Source organism: Erinaceus europaeus, chromosome 1 (assembly GCF_950295315.1).
Source record: "Erinaceus europaeus chromosome 1, mEriEur2.1, whole genome shotgun sequence".
Classification (NCBI taxonomy): Eukaryota; Metazoa; Chordata; class Mammalia; order Eulipotyphla; family Erinaceidae; genus Erinaceus; species Erinaceus europaeus.
In genome coordinates, this window is record NC_080162.1 from 82,201,479 (window position 1) to 82,229,431 (window position 27,953).

Genomic DNA, 27,953 nt, shown 5'->3' on the forward strand with positions numbered 1-27,953 from the left:
GCCTGGGCTGGGCCTCTGTCAGTAACCAATGCGGAGGCGTAGGGGCGGGTCCAGACCGTAGGTGAGCCAATAGTATACTGGGGGGCGTGGTCATAGCGGCCAGCGCTGCTTCCGGACTCCGCCGTTAGGGGAAGACAGCCAATGGGAGAGCTGGGGCGCGAGCCGGCTAGATTCAAAGATGCCTATAAATGCGGCCTGCACGCCCACACCCGTCCGAGTTTGGTCGCTGCCCAGCGCCACCATGGCTGCCCTGCTGCCCGACGGCCTGGACGAGCTGCCCGCCGCCTGCCTGTCCCCCTGCGGGCCGCCCAACCCAGGCGAGCTGTACAGCGAGGCTCAGCGCTTAGCTCTCGAGGAGCTAGTGGCGCGCGGCCCCGATGCCTTCGCGGCCTTCCTGCGACGCGAGCGCCTGGGCCGCTTCCTGAACCCCGACGAGGTGCGCGCCGTCCTGCGAGCGGCCGAAAGGCCCGGCGAGGAGGGCGCGGCGGCTGGTGCCGAGGAGTCCTTCGGCTCGTCGCACGACTGCTCGTCCGGCACCTACTTTCCCGAGCAGTCGGACCTGGAGCCGCCGCTGCTGGAGCTGGGCTGGCCGGCCTTCTACCAGGGCGCCTACCGCGGCGCCACGCGCGTCGAGGCGCATTTCCAGCCCCGCGGCGGCGGCGCCGGCGGCCCCTACGGCTGCAAGGACGCGTTGCGCCAGCAGCTCCGCTCGGCGCGCGAGGTGAGCCGCCCGGTCGCCCCGGGTCGGGGTCGCTGCTTCCGGGCACGACGGGAGACCCTTCCCCCCCCCCCCCCCCCGGCGGCAGAGGGAGGCGGGGACAGCGGGTCCCGGGGTCTCAGCCCACTCTGAAGGTCTCGCTTGGCTTCCTGACACCTCCTTCCATCCTCCGCCGCTTCAGAGAGAGAATGGCATGAGGAGTCTCGCCATTCCAGGGATGCCACTTGCTTGCAACTTCCAACATTCACCCCCCCCACACACACACACACACACCACCCTCCGGGAAAGGGGACCAGACAGACAGACCTTGAGTTCCAGATTTCAATTCGAATCAAACCAGATTGTTAATTTTTCCCGGCAGCGCTAGGTCCCACTTTCAGGGATATCTTGGCGGGGGGAGGGGGGGATATACCTTCATTACTTAAACGAATGAGCTCCGGGAAAGTTCCTGAAAAACTGTCCTCGGAGACGGCTGTGAGCAGTAGCAACTTATATTATTGCTAGCCTGGATCGTATGTCTTCTAGAAAATAGATGTGTACAAGAATGGCAAGGACTCTGAGCCCTGACCCCGCCACGGCCTGCAGGGGAAGTTGTTGCTGGAGTTGGTGAGGTTGGCAGGTCGTTGTAGTTAGGAGCAGCCTCCTAAAATGCGGACACTCCTGCATTAGATGGTCTTCCACCGAGGGGTCTTGGTGCTGACTCAGTATGGCACGGGTTTGGGGTGCTTTGGCAGGTCTTGTCTCACTGCCAGCCACGATGAGACTGCAGTTGAGTGCTGGGTGCCTGAGGGGCAGGTGGCTGAGGCAGGTCAAGTGTGACAGCAGACACCTTAGTCCAGAGCCAGGATCATCTGCCACCTTGCTTGCTACCTGGAGTGTCCAGCTCCCTGATATTCTGTTTGTGCCAAAGAAAGAAAAAGTAAAGCTCCAGAACATTGGCAGGGCTGGTAGCTGAGGGTGACTCTCTGTAGCTAACATGTACACCATGTCTGGTTGAATAGCCAAGTCCAGAAAAGCCTGAGTCACCAGTCGCCAAGTCCTGAGTCACCAGTGTGCCTGAGATGGTGATTTCTTTTGCCTGATGGTGGGGTTGCAGTGGTAAGAGGTGCAGTGGGCTAGCAGCTGCCTTTGATGGAGTGGGGGGAGTAGGTGTGGGCTTCAACGAGGCTGACGTCAGCCCTGCAGCGCTTTGGCTGTGCTAGGGGGCCCTTTTGATGTAGCAGACACTTGTGGGCTCAGTGAGATGAAAAAGATGGGGAAATGCACAGTTGTGGGATAGGTGTGCATTCCCATAGCTCACCTCCAGGAGGAGAACTTGGGCTCTTGGATTGCTTTAGTATGTTGCACTAGAGCCAAGGCCAGAAAAGAAATTCCGTGAACTCAATGTGCTGACCTTAAAAGGACTTTTTTTTTTTTTTTTTTCCTGTGACAGTCTGTAATACTGGTTTTCCTTGGTGTCCTTCAATCACACACTCATAACTTTTTGAGGTTTTGTGTTTGGAACTTAGATGATTTTTTTTTTTTTTTTTTTTTTTTACAATTTTATGGGGGTTGGTCAAGGGTTTGTAGTACAGTCATTGACACCTGTGTACAATTTCTTGTTTCCCTGTGAAAGTCCTCTGCACTTTTGTCTACAACTAACTCACCTACAACACTCTCCTCTACAACCTAGGTCCATTACTTTATCATGAACCAGGACTCCAAGCTTCTCTTCAGCCTCTTCCTTCCCCTCCTTGCCCAGAGTTCTTTACTTTGATGCAGTATACCATAGCCAGCCCACATATCACTTTGTGTTCTTTCTCCCTGTCCCTACTTGTTAAGTTCCTGTCCCTTCTTATTAAATCCTTCTGTTTTTCATTCATTTGTTGAAAGTGGAAGGGGGAGATAATGAGAGAAAAAGAGACACCTACAGCACTACTTTACCACTCCTGAAGCTTCCCCCTTGCAGGGGGGGATCAGGGGCTTGAACCCAGGTCCTCACACATGATAATGTGTGCATTCAAACAGGTACACCACCATCTGGCCCCTAAACCTTGATGAAAACTTGTTCATTCAGTACCTACTATGGATCAGGCACTGTGCCGGGACAGAACCACAGGTGAAATCCTGCCTGCACTTGAAATTTGGCAGTCTGCTGATGGGGTGCAACAGGCAGTTGGGGCGAGGCTGAAGTAAGAACGCCTTAAGTGGTGGTGACCTTGGAGCTGGGTCCAGGAGGATGGTTGGAGCTGGTGTGACCAGAGGATAAGGATGAGTCCAGCAGTGTGAAAGGTCCCATGTGTGGAGGCAGTGTCACAGCTGAAGTAGAGACTGTGTGGTATTGACAGGCAAGTGGGCTGAAGTGGCCAGGCATGGGCCAGTCTGTCAGAGTTTACATTCTACTTGAAGGCAATGGTAGGGAGCCATGGAAGGTTTAGAGTGAAGAGAGAAGCACAAACAGTTATCCTGAGCAATGATTCTGATGGGATCATGGAGGGAGATGGGTTAGAGAGGCAAGAGACTGATGCCTGGATTAGTTATAAAGAATATAAGAGGTTGGGCTGGGTGGTAGAGCACCTGGTTGAGTGCACAAGGACCTGAATTCAAGACCCTGGTCCTAACCTGTAGGGGAAGAGCTTCACAAGCAGTGCAACAGTATTGCAGGAATCTCTTCCTCCCCTCTGAATTTCTCTATTTCTATCCAAAATAAATAAATAAATGAGGGAGAATAAGACTGATTGTCATGGTAGGGAGACATATTAGACTTGAGATACACTAAATGGTCTCAGAGATCATTTCTTATATTAAAAAATAAAGTATGATTTTTTTTTTGCCTTCAGGGTTATTGCTGAGGCTCGGTGCCTGCGCTATGAATCCACTGCTCCTGGAGGCCATTTCCCCATTTTCTTGCCCTTGTTGTTACTCTTATTGTTGTCATTATTACTATTGTTGTCACTGCTGCTGTTGTTGTTGAATAGGACAGAGAGAAATGGAGAGAGGAGGGGAAGATGGAAAGGGGGAGAGAAAAACAGACACCCATAGATCTGCTTCATCCCCTGTGAAGCAACTTCCCTGCAGGTGGGGAGCCGGGGGCTCAAACTGGGATACTTGTGCCGGTCCTTGCGCTTTGTGTCATGTGTGCTTAACCTGCTCTATGATTTTTTTTTTTTTAATTGTCACTAGGGCTATTGCTGGGGCTTAGTGCCTGCACTGCAAATACACTGCTCCCGTTGGCCATTTATTCCTTTCCCTTTGTTTCTTTGGTCGGACAGAGATAAATTGAGAGGGGAGAAGGAGAGAGAAAGACACCTGTAGACCTGCTTCACCACTAGTGAAGCATCCCCTGTTCTCCCCACTCACCTACCCCCGCAGTCCTGGAGTGGGGGCCTGACGTGGGTCCTTGTGCATGGTAATGTTTGTGTTCAACTGGGTGTACCACTGTCCAGCCCCCAGAAAGCATAATTCTTTCTCTGCCTTATACAGCTCCGAGTCATCCCAACAGAGGTACAGCTACTATCTCCATAGGTTATGGCATTGAGAGAGGAGTTACTGGAGGTCACACAGCTAGGGAATGACAGAGCCAGAACTCAAACTGAAGCACAGCATCTCTTAGCAGTGAGCAGCCACCACTCTTGACCTTGTGTAGGTACAGATAAAGAGATGTCTGTTCCCCCAGGTGGACTGGGGCATGTGGAGGAGATCACATAGAGAGCTCATTGGGGGGTGACAGGTCAAGTGCTGCTGCTCTGGATGGAGGTGTGCCTTGTGCACATAGGAGTGGATGCTTTGGATATTTAGATCCTTTGAAGTCCAGCACCTGTGACAGTGAGGACGTGGAGATGTAGAATTAGGCTGTTTCAGAAGAGATGAGAAGCCACTTGATGGAATGAATACTTCAAACAGGTCGGTTTCTGTGCCAAGTCCTTTACCTAAAGTCACAGTTAATCCTCCCTGCCCTGGGAGAAGACTACAACTAAGAGAGCAGGCCCAGTGAGGTTAAGTAACCTGCCTGAAATCCTGCAGTTGGGTGGGGGTCGGGGTGGGGGTGGAGGCACAGGGGCCCCAGGCTACTTCTGAGCCCATGCTTCTATTCGCTGTGCCAGGTGGTCTTTCTGGGTTAGTACATTAATAGTTTTCAATGTGTGATGGGTTAGTGCTTCCTTAAAATTTGTATTTGGGAGGGACCTTGGAGATAGCTCATCCTGTTAGAGCACAGAATTTGCAAGCCTGGGTCCCCGAGGCTGCAGTTTTCAATTCCCGGCACCACCTTATGCCAGAGCTAAGCAGTACTCTGGTGTCTGTCTCTCTCTCTCTCTCAATAAATAAATAAATCTTTAAAAAAAATTTTTCTAATCATGAGTTGCATATCCTATAAATATGAAAATTTCAGAGGCAGTGATAGATCTTCCCCTTTCAGGAAGAGGGCTGATTGCACAGTGCTAAGAAGAGGCTTGAAGCTGGCAGAGAACCTCCTTGAACTGTCATGTGGACAGGCAGTTCACAACACCAGGGGACTGTTGGTCTCTGAGGTTTTTGTCAATTAACATGCTTTTTCCCACTCCCTGGGAAAGCTGTATCCAACAGACATGAGAGGGTGAAAAGAGGACTTTTGTTAATATCCACAGTTAAGTTGGGTTAATATTTTGTTAATATTGAGAGTCAAGTAAAGGATCCCATTTAATGCCCCAGAGATGGGACCAGGCTGCACTGGGACAGGAGCAGGGGTAGACCTACATGTTTGTTATATGCAGCTTTATTTCCCATTGCAGATGTCTGAGTCCCAGCTGGCATCTTCTTCAGATGTGTCTCTGGAAGGAGCCAGCATTTGCTGCAAGAAGGAGTTGATAATCCTGGCTTTGCAGCCCTAACATGGTTCAGGGGTAGTTTCCGTCTATTGACCCTGTAGCTCTTCCAGGATCCACACTGCCTCTGAGTCTTATGGGACATCTTGACTGAAGATACTGGGAAGACTATTCCATGCACCTTTGAGGAGAGTAATAAGAAGCTAAAGAAATGGTTTGAAGGGGGCCAGGTGTGGCACACCCTGCTAAGTGCACATATTACATGTGCAAGGACCCAGTTTGAGCCCCTGCTTCTCACCTGTAGAGGGGACATTTCAGGAGCGGTGAAGGAAGTCTCTTCTCTCTTCCTCTGTATGTCCCCTCCCCTCTCAAATTTCTCTGTCCTGTCAATTGAAATAGAAAAAAAAAAAAAAAGGGAAAAAATGGTTGCTGGGAGCAGTGGATTCATAATCCCTGGCACCAAGCCCTAGCAGTAACCTTGGTGGGAAAAACAAAAAAAGGTTTGGGTGATTCTACCAGCCGTTCCACTCCATGGGTGTCTGTCCCTGAGATGGTATGACTAGGGACTAAGAGCCTTGCAGTCCCTTTGTTGACTCTGATTAAGTTCCCATGTGCCTTTCAAAGGGTGTAAGCAGGGAGTCGAGCTGTAGCGCAGCGGGTTAAGCGCAGGTGGCGCAAAGCACAAGGACTGACATAAGGATCCCGGTTCGAACCCCGGCTCCCCACCTGCAGGGGAGTTGCTTCACAGGTGGTGAAGCAGGTCTGCAGGTGTCTATCTTTCTCTCATCCTCTCTGTCTTCCCCTCCTCTCTCCATTTCTCTCTGTCCTATCCAACAACGACAACAACAATAATAACTACAACAATAAAACAACAAGGGCAACAAAAGGGAATAAATAAATAAAAATATATAAAAAAATTTAATAAAAAAAAGACAAAGGGTGTAAGCAACACTGAGAAAGAGTGTTTAAAAAAACACACGGTGTATACACTGCATGGCTTCTGATGGCTGGTGCTGCCAAGTTTCAACAAGGCTGGAAGAAATACTGCTTTGTACTTTTTGGGAGCTGAGATGTTTGTTTCTTCAGGCATCTTTGGGATAATTTTGAACTATAGGGGTTTTCTTTCTACACCTCCTCCAGAATTACTTGTCTACCACTCTGTCGATGAGTCATTCCATTCTTCGTCTCTGTTGCCATATGGATCAGTGTTTGGCTGGGCTATGGCCCCCACAAGTCAGATGGCAGCAGAGACACAGACTGGAAGTGCTATGTGTCTACACTTGACCACATGCTTCTGCTGTGTCTATGTGTGCTCTCAGCTTCTGAATGGGAATTCATCCACGAAACTCATCCTTCCAGACCCCGTGCTGCTTGGAATCAGCCTTCTGGCCAGCTGCCTATTCTGTGTGCTTTTTTCTTCAAAGGTGCACTTTTACTATACCCCCCCCACACACACACACACACATACACACACACACACACACACACACACACACACACACATCCTTTTGATAACTAAAGCATTAGTGGAAGGGATCATTGTGTTGACAGAGCTTGCCCTGGAGGCGTAGCCACTTAGGAATCTGTCAGAGGCCCCTTGTGCACATGTGGCTCTGTCTGGTCGAGGTCCTCCTGATCTTGCTCAACTCCCCTGAGTTATGATAGAACCTATGCAGTGTGATCAGTTCCTCTTCCGGGTGCCCACATCAGCTCAGGGCAGGTTTCTCAACCTTACCACAGCTGGCATTTCAGGCCTGATTATTCTTTGACCTGGGGCAGGGGGTGGTCTTTTTTGGTGTGGGACTGCACACACTATTTCTGGCTCTCACCCACTAGATATCAGAAGCTCCCCCCTATAGTTGTGGCATTACAAAAGCCTCTGGGGTAGAGGTGTGAGGAAGAGGGAATGACTGCCTAGTGGTTATAATTTGAGATGATGAGAAGACCTGGTGAGGGTAGCACAGCATCGTGAGTATAATTAACACTTGGGCATTATCAAGGAGGTGACTTTAGTTAATTAATTTTTTTTTTTTTTACCAGAGCCCTGCTCTGGCTTAGGGTGATGCTGGGTATTAAACCTGGGACATTAGAGCCTCAGGCATGAGAATCTGTCTGCATACTCATTATGCTATCTCCCTTACCTCAAGAAGGTAATTTTATAGCATGTAGTACCTACACAATTTAAAAAGTGTCACCAGACATTGCCTAATGTCCTTTGGGCTATAAGACTGTGCCTGATTGAGAGCCATCAGCCTGGAAGGTCTCACTGATACCTTATTTTTAAAGGTAGGTTGGCGGGCTGCTTAGTGGCGCACCTGGTTAAGTGGACATAATACTAAGCACAAGAACCCGGGTAAGGACCTGTATCCCTCTCTGCAAGGGGGATGGGCGCTACATGAGTGGTGAAGAGGGTCTGCACATGTTTTTCTCTCTCCCTCTCTCTTCCTCTCCCTTCGCAATTTTTCTGTGTCCTATCCAATAAAATGAGAAAATGGCTGCCAGGAGCAGTGGATCTGTAGTGCTGGCACCAAGCCCCAGAGATAACCCTGGAGGTAAAAAAGTAAACTAAAATAAAAAATAAAAGAGGTAACTTGACTAGACTAAGGGTGGCTTTATTTATTATTTGTTTTATCCTTTATGATTTATGCATTAGGCTAAGAATTTTGTCATCTCTAGCCACTTCATGTCTTTCTTTTGCCTTGTGTATCCAGAATTTCACTGCTTCTAGGCCAGCTTTTTCAGATACAGAGATAGACAGAGGGAGAGACACCACAGCACCAAAGCTTCCCCAGGTGTCATAGTGCACCTATGTGATATGCTAAGGGCTCAAACATGGCAAGGCAGATACCCTGCCAGCTGAGTTATCTTGCTGACCCTTTTTTTCTCTTAATTGTAGCACATACATACCAAAAATTTGCCTTTTTTTTTTTTTTGGTAAAAGTACACAGTTCCTTTGCACTAATATATTCACCATCACACATGCAACCATCACCCCATCCATTTCTAGAGTTTTTCCATCATACCAAGCAGAAACTCTGTGCCCATTGAACAATAATTTTTCATTCCCTCCTCCTCTGAACATTCTGTTTGCTGTCTACCATTTCGTTTTCTTTATTATCTTTTTTCACTTAGAATTCATTTGATAATAGAGAAGCTGCAAGAGTATTCTGATTCTTTCGTGGATATAATGTAAGTTCTCTTAAGCTATATGTATATGTATATGCATGACCCAGGTTCGAGCCCACGGCCCAACACACTGTAGAAAGGAATTTGCTTTGGTGCTGTGGTCTCTTTCACAGACACTCTCTCAGCCTCTATCTAAAATAAGTAAATCCTGACACACACACACACACACACCCCATATATATGTGTGTACATATGTAAATAAATATATATACATATATAAACACTAATGTCCATTTTTTTAAATAGGAGGAAAAAAATAAAATACTAATTGAAATTACTATCTTAATGGGGAGGGGAGGAGGGAGGGACTTAGATGAAAGCTAAGCATCTCTAAATTTACCTTATTTTGTGGATTTGGAAATGAGGTAAATGTTTTCCATAATTATAAAAATAATGAGGAGCGATAAGCCGTTCCTCCCCCAAATGCCTCATAATGCTTTTCTTTCTCTTGCTCAGAGCCTAACTCACCTGTGTGTGCTATGCCAGAGTTGTCCTGAGGAAGCACAGCCCCCCTGACTCCTGCCTTCCTGGACAGGCACTGTGCCACTCTGCGGACAGTTCTAAACCATGGATTTTTTTTTTTTAATTTCTTTATTGGAGGAGTAATATTTTACATTCTATAGTAAATACAATAGTTTGTACATGCATAACAACCATGGATTTTGTAATAGCAGCCTATGAAACCTAAAGAAAACAGTTTACAAGCCTGATAATCATGTCAAAGTAGTATTTGAAACATTATGAAAGAGAATCCAAGGAGATAGTTTGTTTTGTTGTAACATGCAGTAAATGGAAAGAAAATACGCTTTTGCTTTTTTTTTTTTTTTTTTTGGCAAGAATTTCTCTAAACAAAATGGCCGAGAGCACTAGGGCATTGAAGGAAGTGGAGCTTGGGTGTCATGTGGTGTCATGTGGTTGGCAGGAGCCATGCATCTGCCAGACTCTCGTTGACCACTGGACAGGTTGACACATCTTTGAATATCTTTGGAGCTTTTGGTAAAATTCCAATCATGTTGTACACGAGTTCTTGCTTTAAGACTCTGGGTGGAGAGGGAGGGAGGGAAACTGAGGTGCATGGGGAGGAGTGATGAACACAAACTTCCTGCTTCACACACAGGAAGGAGAACTGGAATGACTGACCCTGCGTGGCCCCTGGAGGCCACTCACCTGCCCTGTCAGGACCAAGACCAGCCCCTTGAGTATCTGTGAGTCAGACTTTACAGAGCTTATAGGGGACTAGCTTGAGGACAGTGAGCTCAGATAGCATGCCTTGCTTGTCCTGAGGCAGAATTAGACCAAGACTATCAGTGGCACCCTATGCGGACTTTCTGTATGCCAAGATGCTTATGTGAATTCTCCCCATGACTAAACCCCCAAGCACTTCAAGAGGGCCAATATTATCTGTATATTAGAGAAACCAATAAAACTGAAGTAACTCACTAGAGGGTGCATGGTGCTTGAAAATGGGAAGAGTCTGCAGCCACTCCAGTTTGAGTCACACAGCTTGTTCACGTAGCATCTTCCTTCCCAAGGTTTCCTGCGAATTGGCTAACTGTGTCGCCTATGGAAAGAAAGAATCTGTATCTTAAGGGAGTCCAAGAATCATTAGCCTTGGTTTCTGTGAATTGTGAGCCAAAGGCATTATATATATGTATATGTATATATATTTAAAGAAAAGGAGTTATCACTCATGAAACTGCCCCATTTGCAGGGGGGGAATTGAGATACTGAAGATGGGTCCTTGCTTGTTCTACCTGGTGTGCCGTCACTACCCCGTTTCTGTGACTTATGTTTTTACTAATCGTCCTCAGTGGTGGGCTTGACCCCGCGTACTTTTTGAGGTAGTATGCTAAGCCCTTCAGAATTTATCCTGAGCTCTTAATCATTTCAATACTAAGCATTAGACTTGTAGTGATATAGCACCTTTTCATCTGATTCTGGAGTTACACAGGCCTGGATTGATATCCCAGCTCCTGTACTTGCTTAAGTGTATCACTTTGAGCATGTTCTCTAAGTTTCTTATCTGTACATCAGAGATAGCAATCCATGGGGTGTTGAAATAAGTGGGTATCTTTAGACTTTTCATGCAAGAAAGTAGTAGAAAAAAATTGCAATTTTATGTGAAAAAGATCACAAGCAGGGTTCATGCCCTTCCTAAGGACAGAATACCACAGTGATCACTGCCCTGCAGCTATGTGGATCGTAGCATCTCTGGTATAAATCATCCTGGAGTGGTTGGAGTGACTATGGGAGTAAGGCTTGGGTTTTTGTCACCTGCCGTGATGACGTGGGTGGAGAAGTATAGGAAGTGTAGGAACAGTATGGGGCACCAGACATATCTACTGATTAGTACTGAGTTGCACATGGAGTTGACCTTGGAATATACTAAAAGTCACTACTTGTACCATTTTCTAGCCTTAAGAGAGTGGATAGCCTCTATGTAGCTTGGGCTGGGAAAGTACAGAACTCACAGTGACCAGGTAAACTCCTGATTGGCCTGGAGAACTCACCCTCCTGATGCATCTCTCCTTTGTCTAGTCCACATTATACTTCAAGAAGTGGGAGCAACTATTGCTTGTAGTGCCAACTTTTCAAGACCAGACTAGTTTCTAGGGTCCAACAGCATGAACACAACACCAAAAAGATGAGGCCAGCCTTGGAAAGCAAACACTTGGCTGGCTAATGAATGAGTCCAGGTCATTGCTCAGCTCAGTGAAAAGACTCCCTTCAGAGATTTGAGATGCCCCAGGTCTAGTTCAACTTTGCAGATTTGTCTGAATGGAGACTAGAAGGAGTGTTGAGGGGGAAGGTAGAAAGGAGCAAGGATGTGCTCTTGAAGGAAAACCTTCCGGTCAGTTGCTTCCACATGTAGGGCTGTTCTTCCCACAGAAATTACTGAAGACTCATGCTGTAGAAGAGAGGAGGTGTATGGGGGAGTTGGGAAGAAGATACCACCATACATTCTCAGAACATCCTGTGGGTGTTGGGGACCATTGTTTAAATACATTTTTCAGACATACACAGAAAGGTTGAGGCTTTAAAACTAAATGATGAAATTAGATATTTCCTACCTAACAAAGACGTTTGTATAATTATTTTTTGATCCATGAGTGAAATTGTGGTTTGAAGAACTGGGAAGATAACATAATAGTTATGCAAAAAAAAACAACTTTCATGCCTGAGGCTCTTGAGTTCCCAGGTTTAATCCCCAGCACCATTATCAGCCAGAGCTGAACATTGCGCTGCTCTTTCTGTGTTTTTCTCTCATTAAAATAAAAATACATATTTCATTTATAATTTTTTTTTTTAAACCAGAGCACTGCACTGCTATGGCTTTTGGTGGTGCCAGGGATTAAATCTGGGACTTTGGAGCCTCAGGCATGAGTCTCTTTGCATAACCACTATGCTATTTACTTCTGCCCCAATATATATATTTCAAAATTTTAGTTTGATCTCTTTCCTACCAGGGAAGATACCATGATCACAAAAATGGTTTTCCCAGGATGAAGCTTATCCATTGCAGTCCAATGTGATCACCTCTGATTTCTTCAAATGTGGGAAATTTTGCATTAAATTTAAAAAATATATATTTAATTATCTTTATTTATTTATTGGATAGAGATAGCTAGAATTTGAGGAGAAGGGAAGAGAGAGAGACCTGCAGCAGTTTCACCACTTGTGAAGCTTTCCCCCTGCAGATGGGAACCAGGGCCTTGAACCTGGGTCCTTGCACATTGTAACATGTGCACTCAACCAGGTGCACCACCACCTGGTCCCTACAGTGAAATTTATAGTCCTAGGGAACTGTGTTCACATTCTGTCCTAAAGAAAGGAAGGAAGGAAGGAAAGAAAGAACAAAACATAGTTTGACTTTATTTTCTGAGGTCCTCTCCAGTAACCCTCGATTCTCTCAGCCCAGCTGGGCTGAGCCCCTTGATGTCCATTACACTGGTGTCCTGGCTACATGTCCATCAGCCCCTTCACAATGTCTTATCTCCCTCATTGAACTGAGTTTATTAACAGTAATGGTTGACCCTAGAGCCTCACTGTCCAACCCCCCTGCTTAACTTGTGGAGGACTCACTAAATGTCTGAAAGAATAGTAGAAAATACAAACAGAAGTATGTGTCCTCTTGCTATACTAATTCTTTTTTATTATTACTAGTGATTTCATAATGATTAATAAGATTGTAAGATAACAGGTGTAGAACTCCATACAGTTCTCACCACCTCTCATCTCATCTCATCTCTGTCTCATCCCCTTCGTTGGAAGGTTCCTTATTCTTTATCTCTCTGGGAGTATGGACCCAGGATCCTTACAGGGTGCAGAAGGTTGAAGGTCTGGCTTCTGTAATTGTTTCTCTGCTGGACATGAGTGTTGACAGGTTGACCATGTACTCTAATTCTTATGATCTGCATATGCAAACCTCTTTGTGAGGTCCCTGCTTAATTATAGACACTTAACTATGTGGCCCTTTGTCGGAGCAAGTGGAGAACAGACTTTCAGCTACACACTGTCTTTCAGAATCAGTTTCTTTTGTCCTGTTGGATTCCTTACTTTGAATTTATTATTCTTTTAGGGTAAAAAAATAATTTTGTGTTATTAGAGAGAAAGGACCAGATCACTGTTCAGCTCTGGCATAAAATAGTGCTAGGAATTGAACCTGGGGCTTCTGGGGCCTCGAGCTGGCAGGTTGGTGTTCTAATGGGTCGAGCTGTCTCTTTGACCCCTCACTACTTTTCAACCTGCTTGCCCCACATTGTCTATATCATACTGATTCCTTGGTTGGCATTCCCAGCCTTTGATGACCTTGTGCATTCAGCTGTCTCCCAATCACGTCCTGTCACTGTTTCTCACACACTTTATGTTCTAGCCAAACTGGTATTTACCCTATCATTCCCTACCTCTAGACTGACATCACATGATTTCCTGCCAGAATGCCGTCCCCTTGGACTTCTCCCTGTCCAAATCTTGTCCTTATCTGTGATTCAGCTCAAGTGCCATCTCCTAGGAATCCTGCGCTGCCTTCTTTGGTCAGCATGTGAATGTAGTGTGTCTACCACTGCAAAAGAGATAGATGATTTTTCTATCAATCCCTTCGCCTTCCCAAGTGTTCCTGAGATTTAGTTGACTCTCATAGTACTTACCATTTTGTTCCTAGAGTAGACTCCAAAGAGGTGCCGACTACATAATTGAATTCCTGTCTCATGCCTGACCTAAGCCCAGTTCATACTTTGTCTCATTTAGTCCCCACCATAATCCTTTGACACAGATGCAGTTATTATCTACATCTTCCAGAAGAGGAAGGTGAGGCTCAGAAAGATTAATATTGGGAGTAGCACAGTGGGTTAAGCGCACGTGGCCCAGAGCGCAAGGACCTGTGTAAGAATCCCGGTTCGAGACCCCAGCTCCTCACCTACAGGTCAGTTGCTTCACAGGTAGTGAAGCAGGTCTGTAGGTGTCTATCTTTCTCTCCCCCTCTCTGTCTTCCCCTTCTCTCTCCATTTCTCTCTGTCCTATCTAACAACAACCACATCAATAACAACAATAATAACTACAACCATAATGAAAAACAAGAGCAACAAAAGAGAAAAATAAATAAATATTTAAAAAAAGAAAGATTAATATTTTGCCCAGGAGCACACATCAATAGTAAGTCACAGAGGTCAGATCCATGCCTGAGCCTCCCCTACTTCACACACACACACACACACACACACACACACACACACACACATACACACAATTTTTTGCTGTTATTGCCAGTGCTTCACTGCTCCAGACTGACTCTTTTAGACATAGCCTGGATCATGAGCATAGCAAAACAGGTACCTTCCTTTAGGTAAGTCATCTTGGTAGCCCACTTTTCCTGCTTTTATTTCTTTATTGGGGGAATTAATGTTTTACATTCGATAGTAAATATAGTAGTTTGTACATGCATAACATTTCCAAGTTTTCCAGATAATAATACAACCCCCACTAGGTCCTCTGTTTATTTATTTATTAATGAGAAAGATAGGAGAGAGAGAGAGAAAAAAAAAACAGACATTACTCTGGTACATGTGCTGCCAGGAATTGAACTCAGGACCTCATGCCTGAGAGTCCAGTGCTTTATCCACTGTACCACCTCCTGGAGCACCTTTTCTGCTTTTTAACCACTATGTTGTATGCCCTGATTGAATGGGATGGATACAACTCAGAATGGAATGTCTTAAGAACACTTCCGGGGCTACTAACTTTGAAGAGACCTCACTGCTCCAACCCAAGTTTTTTAGCTAAAAAGAGAGAGGGAAAGACTCCACAGCACCGGAGTTCCCCTTGTGTGGTGAGGCCAGGCACACACATGGTAAAGATGGTAACTTCCCAGGTGAGCTATCTTGCCAGCCCTGACACTTCTTACTTTTACTTATTTATTTATTCATTCATGTTTTTTTTTTTTTTAAACCAGAACACTGCTAAGCTCCAAGCTTATGATACTAGGACCTTTGGTGCCTTAGACATGAAAATCTTTGTGCATAAACACTATGCTATCTCCTTATTTTTAAAATCACTCTAGTAGATTTTAGCTCTACCCTTTACCACAAATTTCTCACAACTGAGACTTCATCAACATTGAGATGGGAGGAGGCAGCCAGAGAGATGAATTAGGTTTCCCAGACTCCCTCACAAGCAATGAGTTCAAGGGAGCTGGCATTTCAAGGTCTCTCTTCTTATAGATGAGACTCTGGGGTGTTGGAGGAAGACAGCAAAATTGCCTCTTTGTCTCTGTATTTCCTTTTTAACCCCTAAATACTACAGGAGTAATGACTGTCAGGCTCTGAGTCCTCTGGGATCACAGATTAATCAGTCCCATTCAGGGGCCTCTGCTTCCATACAAAGTGAGGCCTATAAATAAATCACTTTAATAGTCAGGGAAAAAAAATTACTGGGATTCTGAAAGATACAATTTTCGTGGTTGAAGTTGGGAGGAGGGAGAAACTGTCAGCTCTAGACTGGAAATGGGCTCCAAACTGTGGCTTTAGGGAGAAGTTTCCTTAATTACCACCCCCAGCTCCAACTCCATTTGCAGGGACTTATTTCTACACTTGTCTGGGTATTTTGACCACACACACCCCACTTCTAACCACCATCACCCCCAAGTCTTGCCAGGAGTGAATTAAAGGCCACAGTTTTAAATCAGCAAAGGGTGTGATTAGAATCTCTATAACTCTGCACAGTGAAGTGTACACCTTGCCCAGTGAGCAGCTTTCTGGCCCCCAGTGAACACAGGCTTTTAAGGGATTGTTGTACTTTGCTCTTGTGTAGCACAGGCATTTAGTTCTCAGGGAAAATCTATTTTTGCAACTAAAGATACTACAGTCAAAACAACTTTGTAATTTGCTCAAGGATATGTGACTGCTAGGTGCCTCTTCACTACTCTTAATACCAATTGTAGGAAGAGGGTTAAGATTCATGGTGGAGCCTTGTTACTGCAGAAGAGAGAATGTATTTCCATATTCTTGTTGCAGGCGTGGCAGATACCAAAGAACTATAGAGACTGCCTCTTATAGAGCAGAAGCCAAAGCTATGGAAACCATTCAGTTCAGTCCTGACTACAAAGGGGGTACAATATTATGAAGATGAGAAATGCATCCTTAGGAGGTGCAGAGTTTTCTAACTTGCCTGATTGCTTTCAAGTTATGAGTTGGTGGTGGATAGAGGACTTTTCTTATATCATAAGAGAAAAAAAAAAGGATTATGTTCCAACCAGAAGGGGCTTCAGAAAGAACTTGAGGTTTTATTTACTTGTTTTTGCAGATGTAGAAAACTAATTGCAGCAACCTTGTGATGACATGCATGTTAACTACAGAACCTAGAAAGAGCTGCCTGGCCTGAGCCTGGTCTAGAAGATAAGGGTTCATTCAGTACAGCAAGTAAAGTTTTGTGAAATTTGCCAAGTATCAGATATTTGGGAGGGTCAGCTGGGCCAAATTGAGATGTTAGGATATGGTGGGCTGAGAATCATTGGAAGTGGAGAAGATTCCACAGCAAGGAAAAAATTGGTACTGTTGAAACGATTGGGAGGATATCCTAGGATGGGGCTTCTTCTCTAGTTCTGAGGTGAGGCCCAGAACATGTGGTGCTGAACATGAATCTGCAGCCCCATCCGCATGGTGGTGTTGTGAGCTGACTTGCTCTTCTCTCTGCCTCCCTGCAGGTGATTGCCGTGGTGATGGATGTTTTCACAGACATCGACATCTTCCGAGACCTGCAGGAAATATGTCGGAAACAGCGAGTTGCTGTGTACATTCTTCTGGACCAGGCCCTGCTCCCTCACTTTCTGGATATGTGCATGGATCTGAAAGTTAATCCCGAGCAGGAAAAGGTTTGTGTTTCACTGTTTCTAGTTTTACAGAATTCAACAGATGTGTCTGGGCTGGGTGGTCACTGAGCTGGGCGGATGCAGGCTGGCATGCACCTGGCCCAGCATCACATGGGAACTACAGCAAGGCTCTGGTGCACAGGTGACTCTCTCTCTCTCTGAAATAGAAAGAATGAAAAAGTTGGCCCAGGAATGGTAAAATCATGGCCCAGGAATGAATCAAACCAGTTATACAAAATAATAGTGGTAATAATAAGTAAGTACAGACTGATGGTGATATTATCATTTCCAGGAGAGGGAATTAAAACTTTAAATCATTTGATTAAAAAAAAACCCACAGAGTCAGGATTCATACCTTGGCTTCTCTGTCACATCATGCTGGGAATTTGGCAGTATGACACTGCCTTTAAAATGCATTTGGGAATCGCGTGGTAGCGCAGTGGGTTAAGTGCAGGTGGTGCAAAGTGCTAGGACTGGTGTAAGGATCCCAGTTCGAGCCCCTGGCTCCACACCTGCTGAAGAGTCGCCTCACAAGCAGTGAAGCAGTTCTGCAGGTGTCTATCTTTCTCTCCCCCTCTCTGTCTTCCCCTCTTCTCTCCAATTCTTTCTGTCCTATCCAACAAACAACGACATCAGTAACAACAATAATAACTACAACAACAACAAAACAACAAGGACAACAAAAGGGATGAATAAATAAATATTTTTTTAAATCTTTTTAAAAAAAGAAAGTAAAAAAAAAAACCTACTGCTTTTGACATAAGGCCTGGAGACTATTTGGAGTGCTAACATCATTTATGGAGCACCTGCTCTGTCCCTGTCCTTGACTCTATGTGGCAACTTTAGGCTCATAGCAGCACTATAAGTGTCTTTGTACCCAATCTGGATCAGGAAGTGGTGTCACAGAGAAGCCTGTGTCCACACCTAGAAAGCAGTAGCAAAGGGGTTGAATGCCTGCCTCTTGGCCAGGGTTCTCACTGCTACATACTGTCTCATTTCGCATGTTTTTTACTCTGAGCATAATAGCAACTTGAGCTTAATCTTTAAATGACAAACCTTATATTGTTCCTTTTAGTGGAAAAAGGCAAAAAAAAAAAAAAATTGACACCACTCATGTTTTTAATGAAGTAACCTAACTTGTGAACTTTAGAATTCATTTACCAGCTTTGTTAGTCTCCTAAGTGAGCATCTGCCACAGTGCTCCCAGTACTTAAAAATAAATCAGTAAGCATAATGGGCTTTGATACTACAGATCATTGCATAGGTGACATAAACTTACCTCCTTGTTATTATCTAGCAATTGGGCTTACACAAATTTGGGTGACTTGACTTCTCCCACAAAGTTCTACTTGGCTATTTCTCCTAGTGAAGAAACACTTAGGTATTAACTTATCACTAATGCTGCAGAGTAAATTCGTGATGGAGTAGAATTGGAGCTTGGAGGCCGAAAGAAATGAGAAGTAACAGTCAACCAGGTGGAGTCAAGGAAAATGTAAGTCAGATAAGGGAAACCCATTTACCACCTAGTCAGATACTCAGTTTGTGACTGCTCTAGACCCAGATCAAGAAATTGAAAGTATTGATATTTAATGTCAAAACTCTCTTCCTGGAATTAGGACAGTGTGGGTAGCAGGGAAAATCAGAATAATTTTGTCCACAGCTTTGATCAAGCAATTGGCTTAGATTCACTTACTGGGCAGTAATCTAGGAATATTTATGAACTCATTTGCCACTGTTGATTGCTGCCTTCTTGGGTGTCCAGATCCTCTGTAAGGGGTTGAATGGAGATCTGTACCTCTTGCTTCACCGGTGTTCACAGTGTCACAGCTTCTTCCTCTCCTTGGGTTTTGTCTGTGCTGATGAATCTGTACCCTCGTGCTCTCAGCTCTCAGCTGGTTCAGAACCTGTCTGTAGCTGGTTCAGGTGTCCTGTCCATAGAAACTTGGTCACACATTTGTATATAGGCCTCAGAAATCCCTTTGGGGGGGGCCAAAGAGATAGCTCACCAAGTATGGTGCGTACCTTGCCATGCATATGGCCCAAGTTTGAACCCTGGAAAGTTTGCACCACATGGCAAGTCTCATAGCACCAGAGGAAGCTATGGTGCTGTGGTCTATCTCTGTTTCTACCTCAAAGAAAAAGTGACCTCGGAGTAGGTAAGTAATCCATGTCCTCCTCCTCTGCCCCCTCTCAATACTCTGATCACAACCACAACCACTTCTATAACATTTAGGTACTTGCCAAAAGGAAAGATGCACAAAATCTCCCCTCAATCATCCTGTCATAACATTTCTTATACTTGCCACATGTTGATCCTTTGTTTATGAATATACTAGTGAGTTTTCTATGTAATTTGAGTTTATCTGCTGTTTCTACCTTAAGTCATGGTGTGTTTTTGGCAAGAATACCACAGAAGAGATGTTATTTTTTATTGTGGCTGTGTGTGTGTGTGTCTATTTTAAAATACAGATCGATTCACAGAAATTGCAAAGATAGTACAAAGAAGTTGCTGTGTATCTTTCAACTCCCCCCTCACCCATCCATGGCTACATCTTATATAGCTTACAGGATAATCTAAGTCTGGAAATTGGCATTGGTACAATGGGTGGCTGTAGTTCTCTGCCACTCTGTCACATGTGTACCTGTAAGCAGCCACCACCACCTTCAACGTACAGAACTTTGACATCACTGCCACACTTGTCCCTCAAGCTCACATATCACACTCCTTTGTGTCTTCCCCTCATTTGATTTGCTTTCTACCTCTATAATTGTTGTTATTTAGAGAATCGTATGTAAACGGGACCATATAGTATGTGACCTTTAGATTGACTTTTTTCACTTGGCATAATGCCCTTGAGATCCAATAGATTGTTGTATCAGTACTTTGTTCTTTACTTGTGATTGTACTCTAATGTCTAACCATTCATTCTCCTGCTAAAGAAAATTAAGCTAGTTTGCAGCATTTTATTGAGAGGATGTTGATTTACAGGGTTGTTTCCTTTTTAAGAAAGTATTTATTAACGTAAGAGAGAGCCAAAGCATCATCCTGGTACATGTGATGTTGGGGTTCAAACTTGGGGCTTCATGCTTGAAAACCCAATTCTCTAGCTATTGAGCCACTAGCTTTTATTATTATGACTATTATGCTGTGAATATTTGTATACAAGTTTTGTGTAGAAATGTCTCTAAATGGAATTGTGTCCTGCTACAGACTTGTGTGTGTGTGTGTGCGCACGTACATGCAGAGACCAAGATGCAGAGAATTAGGGAAAGAAACCACAGTGCTAACACTTCCTTCCATGTGGTGGAGCCGGGAATTGAACCTGGGTCGCCCATGTGGTAAAGCAGCATGGTATCCAAGTGGGTCATTTCTCTGGCCCTGATTTTTTTCAACAAGGATTTATTTATTTATTTATGATAGAGAGAGAAAGAGAGAGGAGGAGGACAATGAGGAGAGAGGAAGAGCCAGAGCTCTGTCTGACACATACTATGCTAAGGATTGTACTCAGAGCCTCATGCTTGAGATTCCAAGGCTTAATCCACTGGACCACCCCTGATTTACAGACTTTTAATCATTAATTATTTTTCTTACCTAGTTCATTAAGGTCAAAAGAATGCCTTATATTTCTGTTGTCTTGAGGCGTGGCACCTAGAAGGGAGTTTCTTTGTAAAATCACTAGGGAATAGAGCAAAGCCTAAAATATCTAATTTGATAAAATTTCTAAAGGTATACAGCTGTTGATTTTCAAGTAATGCAGATTTCATACTAGTGTATGTACACATATCATGCCACCAGGATAATTATGCATATACATGCAATTTATAGCCCCAGTGTGCTTTACAATGCATCTTTTTGCTAAGTACATGCTTGTAGAAGATGCGATTGTTGGTTAAGCATCTATGACATGAATGTTCCTGTCTCTCCAGTCCTGTTACAGAGGACTAGCTTTCTGTTCCTGTTCTCCCATTATGGTCCTATAACTAAAAATGGACTATTATCCCCACCTGCAGGGGGTCACTTCACAAGTGTTGAAGCAAGTCTGCAGGTGTTGTCTTTCTCTCCCCCTCTCTGTCTTCCCACCCTCTCTCCACTTCTCTCTGTCCTATCCAACAACAACGATATCAATAGCAACAATAATAATAACCACAACAAGGGCTATAAAAGGGGAAAAAATGGACTATTACTCATTAATGGCATTTTAAACAAAAGACTGGTGGAAATAAAAACTTAATTTCTTTAAACCTTCATTAAAATGTTACTTTTAACTACTATACCTACTTTGAAGATTTTATCTTCCACATCTTGGTTTTTTAAATTTTATTTATTTGTTTATTTATTTATTTATTATTGGATAGAGACAGACATTGAGAGGGAAGGGGGAGATAGAGAAAGAAACAGAGAGACACTGTTTCACCAGTTTCACCACTTGTGAAGCTGGGTCCTTGTGCACTGTAATGTGTGCGCTTAAGCAGATGCAACACTGCCTGGTCCCTCTCCATATCTTGTTTCAAAATTGTTTCTTGGCTTCTGATATTTATTATTGCCTCTTTCCAAGTGAGTCTTCTTTTAGAGTACTTATATATACAAACGAAGTAGGGGTCTCAAACATAAATAAAAGGGCATATGAGAAGGTGGATCACATGCAACTTATCTGTCAGTTACTTTGAGAATTGTAAAGCAGGCCCACTTTATCATGGACTCACTGGATTGTTCATTTCTTTTTCTTCCACTCCCCCTGCCAACAGCTGATGACAGTTCGGACTATTACAGGAAACATCTACTATGCAAGGTCAGGAACTAAGATTGTGGGGAAGGTTCATGAAAAGTTCACATTAATTGATGGCATTCGAGTGGCTACAGGCTCCTATAGGTAAGTTCCGAACCCGTCCATGTTTACTACTTTAAGCTTCTAAAGAAGCATACTTTATATAGACAGAAGCTTCTTTACCCTCTCAGTGCAAACCTTTATTGTCCAGCAGTCTGATTTGTGTCTCTCTCTGTGAGAAAGTTAATCAAGCCTGTTGAAGTGGGGCTTACCTCATCTGTCTGTGACCCACAAAACTAAAGTACAGAGGCGTAAACTTGCTGGAGATTGACTGTGAGTCCAGGTTCAAGCCCCAACCATGTCTGCAGTGCATGAATTAGGGGATACAGCAACAGAAACAGTCTTGAGTCCTGTTTCTAGGGAACTTTGCCCCTCTGCTCTCTTGCTAACTTGAAGGTAAGCGTGGTACCAAGCTTCCACACCAGTGTGGAGAACAGAGTGGAAACTGTGACCTTCACCTTGCTTCTTGCCTTATAATTTAGTGCGTTAGTCTAGAAGCTACTAATGCATGCTTCTGACCCCACCTTTGAAGTCTCACTCTGGCAATGGCATCTTTAGAGTACAGGGAAGCTGAATAGAGGGTGGAGATAATGTGAGGTTAACACTAATCTTTAGTAGGTAAGATTAACCATTTTTACTTGTGGAGTACATTTGCCTCCTCACATTAGATTGATGGGATGCTTGAAGTGTGCATGACGTGTGTCTCTAGAATTAAAAAAAAAAAAGAAAAAGAAAAGTGCACCTTTGAGGAAACACATTGCTGAGTGATAATTATATGTTATCCCTGGGTAAAGTGGGCATGCTTGTTTGTGAAGATGAAACATTCAGGTCAAGAAACTTTTTTTTTCCCCCTCATTTCCTGGGCTTCACCACTCCAAGCCAATTTTTTTTCAGATAGAATGAGGGACATATAGGGAGAAGACACCACAGCATCCTAGCTTCCTAGTGGCATAGCACTCCTGGGGAATGGGGGGTTGAAGGGAAAAGCAGACACCCTCCTAGCTGAGCCATCTTGCTGACATCCAGATCAAGAGACTGTTCACGCTTCTATTTTCAAACAGTATTGTCATTTCTTTGAGCAACATTTGAGCTTGTTCTTAAAACTTTCTTCCTTATAAGAAACTTAATTTTTACCAAATCCACCAGTTTTAGCTCCAAATATTTTGTCTTCTCTGAAGTATAAAAACTAACCTCTGGGGGCTGGGTGGTAGCCCATTGGGCTAAGTGCACATAGTATGAAGCTCAAGGACCGGCCCAAGAATCCCAGTTCAAGCCCCCAGCTCCCCACCCGCAGGAGGGTCACTTCACAAGCGGTGAAGCAGGTCTGCAGGTGTCTGTCTTTCTTTTCCGCTCTCTGCCTTTCCCTCCTCTCTCAATTTCTCTCTGTTCTATTTAACAACAATAACAACAACAACAAGGAAATAAAGATGGCCAACAGGAGCAGTGGATTCATGGTGCAGGCACCGAGCCCCAGCAATAACCCTGGAAGAAAGCACGCACGCACGCACGCACACAAAACCTAACCTCTCCAAATGAGATATGTTAACATTGAAGATACTGCTGCTCCTTATTCCTTCCATTTATTGATGTTTTATAAACCTGGTGTTGGATAGATTACTTATTAATGTAATCTCATTCTTTGTAATGAGAATTCTTTGAAGATACTTTGAAGACACTTCTCAAGGTAGAATTTGCATTAGCTGGGATCATTTACTTATTTGTTTAATTTGATAGGACAGAGAAAAATTGCACGGGACTGGTTAGATAGAGAGGGCAAGAGAGAGAGACATCTACAGTACTACTTCATCACTCCTGAAGCTTTCTACCCTGCAAGCTTTTCTACCCTGTGAGAGCTTGAGCCTGCATCCTTGCACATGGTAATATGTGTGCTCAACTAGATGCAGCAGCTTCACTAGCCAGAATTTTGACTACAAGTCACAGTTGACACCATATTTATTTATTTACTTTTTAATATTTATTTATTTTTGTTGCCCTTGTTTTATTGTTGTAGCTATTGTTGTTATTGATGTCATCGTTGTTGGATAGGACAGAGAGAAATGGAGAGAGGAGGGAAAGACAGGGAGAGAGAGAGAGATAGACGCCTGCAGACCTGCTTCATCCCTTGTGAAACGACCCCCCTGCAGGTGGGGAGCTGGAGGCTCGAACCCAAGATCCTTCCACCGGTCCTTGCACTTTGTGCCACCTGTGCTTAACTTGCTGCACTACCGCCTGACTCCCGACACCATATTTATGATTGCACATTAAATTAGGATGTGTAGGTCCTAACTCTTCAAATTTCTGTATCACTGGGGTGATTACATGTGCAGAAAGTTCACTCAAACAGCTTTATGCAAAATGGAATGCTGTGACTCACATAACTTTGGCAGTGTAGAAAGGTGTAGTTAATTTTCATCCCATCTTGATCTGGATGTAGGCCAGATGGTGATCAGAACACTATGTTCTGGTTCTGCTTCTTCAGCTGATCTTTGCTGTCAATCACCTCTCTGCTTGAAGGCTAAAGATCCACTTAAGACCTTTGTAGTTCTCCCAAAGAGAGAGACTTTTCTCTCATTACTAATATTCTTGAAGAATTATTTGGTCCTAACTGGGTTACATGTCCATCTTGGAAAGATTTCCATATCCAAGGAGTTATGATACTATGGCCAACCTGGGTCATATGTACACCCATCTTGGGACTGGTTGGAGTTCTGTTCCCAGAGGAAGGGGTAGAGATGCTGGGCAACTGGATACATGCCACTAGTCTGCTCTCAGTGTACTTTAAGCAAATGTCAATGTCAGCATGACAGTTTCCCTTTGAAGATGGCAGTGCTGGAGGACGTAACAAGGATCACTTCTTCAACAATTCTTAGGTTCCAGGACCATCTGTGGGCCTACCACTAGCTTCCCACTGTGATGTTAAGCTCCCTACTCTGAGAATGAATACACTGACCAAAATATCTTAGTTTTTGCTAGTTTTTATTTTAATTTTAGACAAAGTCAAAGAGAGAGGGAGAAAGAGAGAGGCCAAGATCACAGCACTGAATATTTCTTCAATGCAGTGGTCGCTGGACTTAAACCTGGGTCACGCACATAGCAAATCAGTATACTATCCAAGTGAGCTGTTTTGTCAACCCTGCTAGTTTTTGAAAGCCAAGGATGTCTGAGTGTGTTGGCCTTGCACACCAGGAGGTGAAGTAGTGAATAAGATAGTGACCCTTCATGTCTGGTCCTGAGTTTGGTCTCCAGCACCCCACATGCCAGAGTGATATTTGGATATTTCTCTCTCTCAAAGAAACAAATACTGAATAGTTGGAGGTATGTGTATATGTACATATCAGTCAAGTTCACACTAAATGGTAGATATGCTGTCACCGGGCCTGGGAGATAGCTCAATGGGTGAATGTAGGTCTTTCATGCCTGAGGTCTTGGAGGCCCCACTTTCAATCCCCAGTACTGCCATATACCAGAACTTAATGGAGCTCTTCTCTCTCATTAAAATAAGAAAATATTAAAAATTGTATGTGGTGTCACTCCAAAGTTATGATTCTTAGGGACGGAGAGATAGCTCACCAGGTAGAGTACATGCCTTGCCATACACACAGCCCAGATTCAAGTCCTGACAACACATGACAGTGCCAAGCACCAGGGGAAGCTCTGTTGCTGTCATCTGTCTTCTCTCTCTGTCTCACTGAATGAGAAAATATCTGGGAGCAGTGAGATCATACTTGGTGTGAGGTCCTGGCTATTCAAACCAAACCAAAATCAAGTGTGACTCTTAAGTAGCAGGATATCAGCTTTACTATTCTGATCAATGATAAACTAAAATTGCTCATTCTTACTCAGCTTCTTGTTTGTTTTTAATTCTTAAGTTTTACGTGGACAGATGGCAAACTAAACAGCAGTAACTTGGTCATTCTGTCTGGCCAAGTGGTTGAACATTTTGATCTGGAGTTCCGAATTCTGTATGCACAGTCACAGCCCATTAGCTCCAAACTCCTGTCCAACTTCCGAATCAGTGGCAAGTTTGACCATCTGGTGGACTGGAAACCACTGTCCAAGGAGCTCACATTGGGAAACCTGCTGCGGCTGCGGCTGGCCAGGCTCTCTAGCACTCCTAAGAAGGCCGACGTGGAGCACGAAGCACCTGCTGAGGGCATGGCAGAGGCTCGGCGCCATGACTCTGAGTCCTCCACCATCAGTGATAAAGACTACCTCAGCAGTCACAGGGAGGAAGCAGAGGGCAGAAAGGTGATGGATGCTGCCACTCAGACAGAGCCAAGAGAGGAGATGCCTTCAGTGAGCATGAGTGATGTAGAGACACAAACCAGCATTGCCACAGCCTGTGCTGGGGCCCAAACCACAGTTGCCACCCAGGTGGCAAGCTCCCAAACTATGGTTCAGTCCATCCCAGCCACCACCCAGACTGATGTGGATGAGATAGTTCTTTCTTCTCAGGGAACCCAGTCCAAAGAAGGGTCACCAGTATCAAAGATGTCGGTGTCCAGGTCTTCCAGCTTGAGGTCTTCCTCCTCTCTGTCTTCTCAAGGCTCTGTGACAAGTTCCATTGGCTCTCAGACTTCCTGCCGACCCACTGACTTCATCACTGCTGGACACCCCACGTACTGGAGCAACCCCCATTTGGACATATGCGTAAGAGACTCCTTTAGAAACTTGAATAAAGAACGGCAGTTTCATTTTGCTAGTCTCCGCTCCCGGCTTAACCACTTGCTGGCCATGCTTTCCAGAAGAACGTTCTTCCCTGAGAACTACCTTGGTTTTAATTCTGGAACTGTTACGAGAGCTTCAGTAAATCTGATAACCATTAGAGATATTCCACTGTATCCCTCCTATCAGTGACAACTTAGCCTTGAGAGATTCCAGTAGATGTCATCATCTATGTCCTGCTTGACAGACTGTCCCACGTTGAATTCGCTTTCTTTCACCTGACTTTTAGTCACTATGACTTTCTTTGAATTCTATAACCTGCATATTACTTTGCATACTTTTGTCTTACTTTATCATGTACACTAGATGCTACTTTTATGATTTAAACACTACCAATCTAGTTAACTTTGCATGATTTTAGTATTGATTTTTTTTTTTTTTTGAAGGGAGGCCACTGCTTCACAGATAGCAGCAGTTCAAAACGGAGGGGAGGGGCCGGGTGGTGACGCACCTGGCTGAGCACACACATCACAGTGCGCAAGGATCTGGGTTTGAGCCCCTGGTCCCTACCTGCAGGGGGAAAGCTTTGTGAGTGGTGAAGCAGGGCTGCTTGTGTCGCTCTTCCTCTTTATCACCCCCTTCCCTCTTGATTTCTGGCTGTATCTATACAATAAATAAATAAAAATAATTTTTTAAAAAGTTATTTAAAAATAAGTAAATAAAAATAAATAAATAAACAAGTAAATAAATAGAAAAAGAAACAGAGGGGAAAGAGGCAGAGAGGAAGAAAGAGACAGAGAAAGACACTATAGGGCCAGTTTCACTGCTCGTGGCATTTCCCTAGTGCATAGAGCTCCATTATGGCTCTCAGGGCTTGAACCCGGGTCCTTGCTCATGGTAAAATGTGCATTCTACCCGGTGAACTATCTCATGGCCCCAATATTGCTGTCTTTTAAAGAGAATAATTAGGTGTCATCAGGTCAATTCAGGCTAGAGATGAGGTATGTTTTGTGTGCCAGGGATTTCTCCTAACAGTTGTGCAGAAGACATGTATATAAGGGGTCCCAGGTTTAGTGCCTAGCACCCTTGTTAGAGCTGAGGTGTGCTCTGGTAAAAACAAGAAATATATTTAGCATCTTTCTTTATCTGTGTTCTTTTGTTTCTGAGGTGAATCATTGTGATTTATAATTAAAATCTTGCTGTCATCTCTTTTAGATACCTATCTTGTTAGCATTAAACAACAATTTTTGTTGGTGATTGCTTATGTAATTAAAAAAAAGTTTTTTTGCTCTCTGGCACTTTTCTTTTTGACTCTTGAGTGTGTTATGGGTGAGGTACTTAGTAGCTACGGGAAGTCCTCAGAGAATGCCCAGGGCTCTTACACCCAGTCAATAAATGAGTTTGTCAGTCAACCA

The 27,953-nt window shown here is 44.2% G+C and overlaps 1 protein-coding gene and 1 long non-coding RNA gene across 2 annotated transcripts; both read left to right on the forward strand.

Annotated features, from left to right (window-relative positions):
• Positions 1-108: 108 nt before the first annotated feature.
• On the forward strand, positions 109-27,953 carry FAM83D (family with sequence similarity 83 member D). The gene is made up of 4 exons (XM_007521641.3): positions 109-721; positions 16,883-17,050; positions 21,794-21,918; positions 25,743-27,953. Exons 1-4 carry the CDS (start codon positions 179-181, stop codon positions 26,728-26,730), a joined length of 1,824 nt encoding a protein of 607 aa, XP_007521703.1. The 5' UTR covers positions 109-178; the 3' UTR covers positions 26,731-27,953.
• LOC132538108 (uncharacterized) lies at positions 1,488-6,416 on the forward strand. Its single transcript, XR_009549516.1, has 2 exons — positions 1,488-4,600; positions 5,467-6,416. It is a non-coding gene; the product is annotated as an uncharacterized LOC132538108 (long non-coding RNA).

Excerpts from the sequence above, each read along its gene's own strand:
- FAM83D (XM_007521641.3), top strand. The coding sequence starts at position 179 with ATGCCTATAAATGCGGCCTGCACGCCCACACCCGTCCGAGTTTGGTCG. Across the intron at positions 722-16,882 it reads AGCTCCGCTCGGCGCGCGAG|GTGATTGCCGTGGTGATGGA; the intron begins GTGAGCCGCCCG and ends GCCTCCCTGCAG. Across the intron at positions 17,051-21,793 it reads TTAATCCCGAGCAGGAAAAG|CTGATGACAGTTCGGACTAT; the intron begins GTTTGTGTTTCA and ends CCCTGCCAACAG.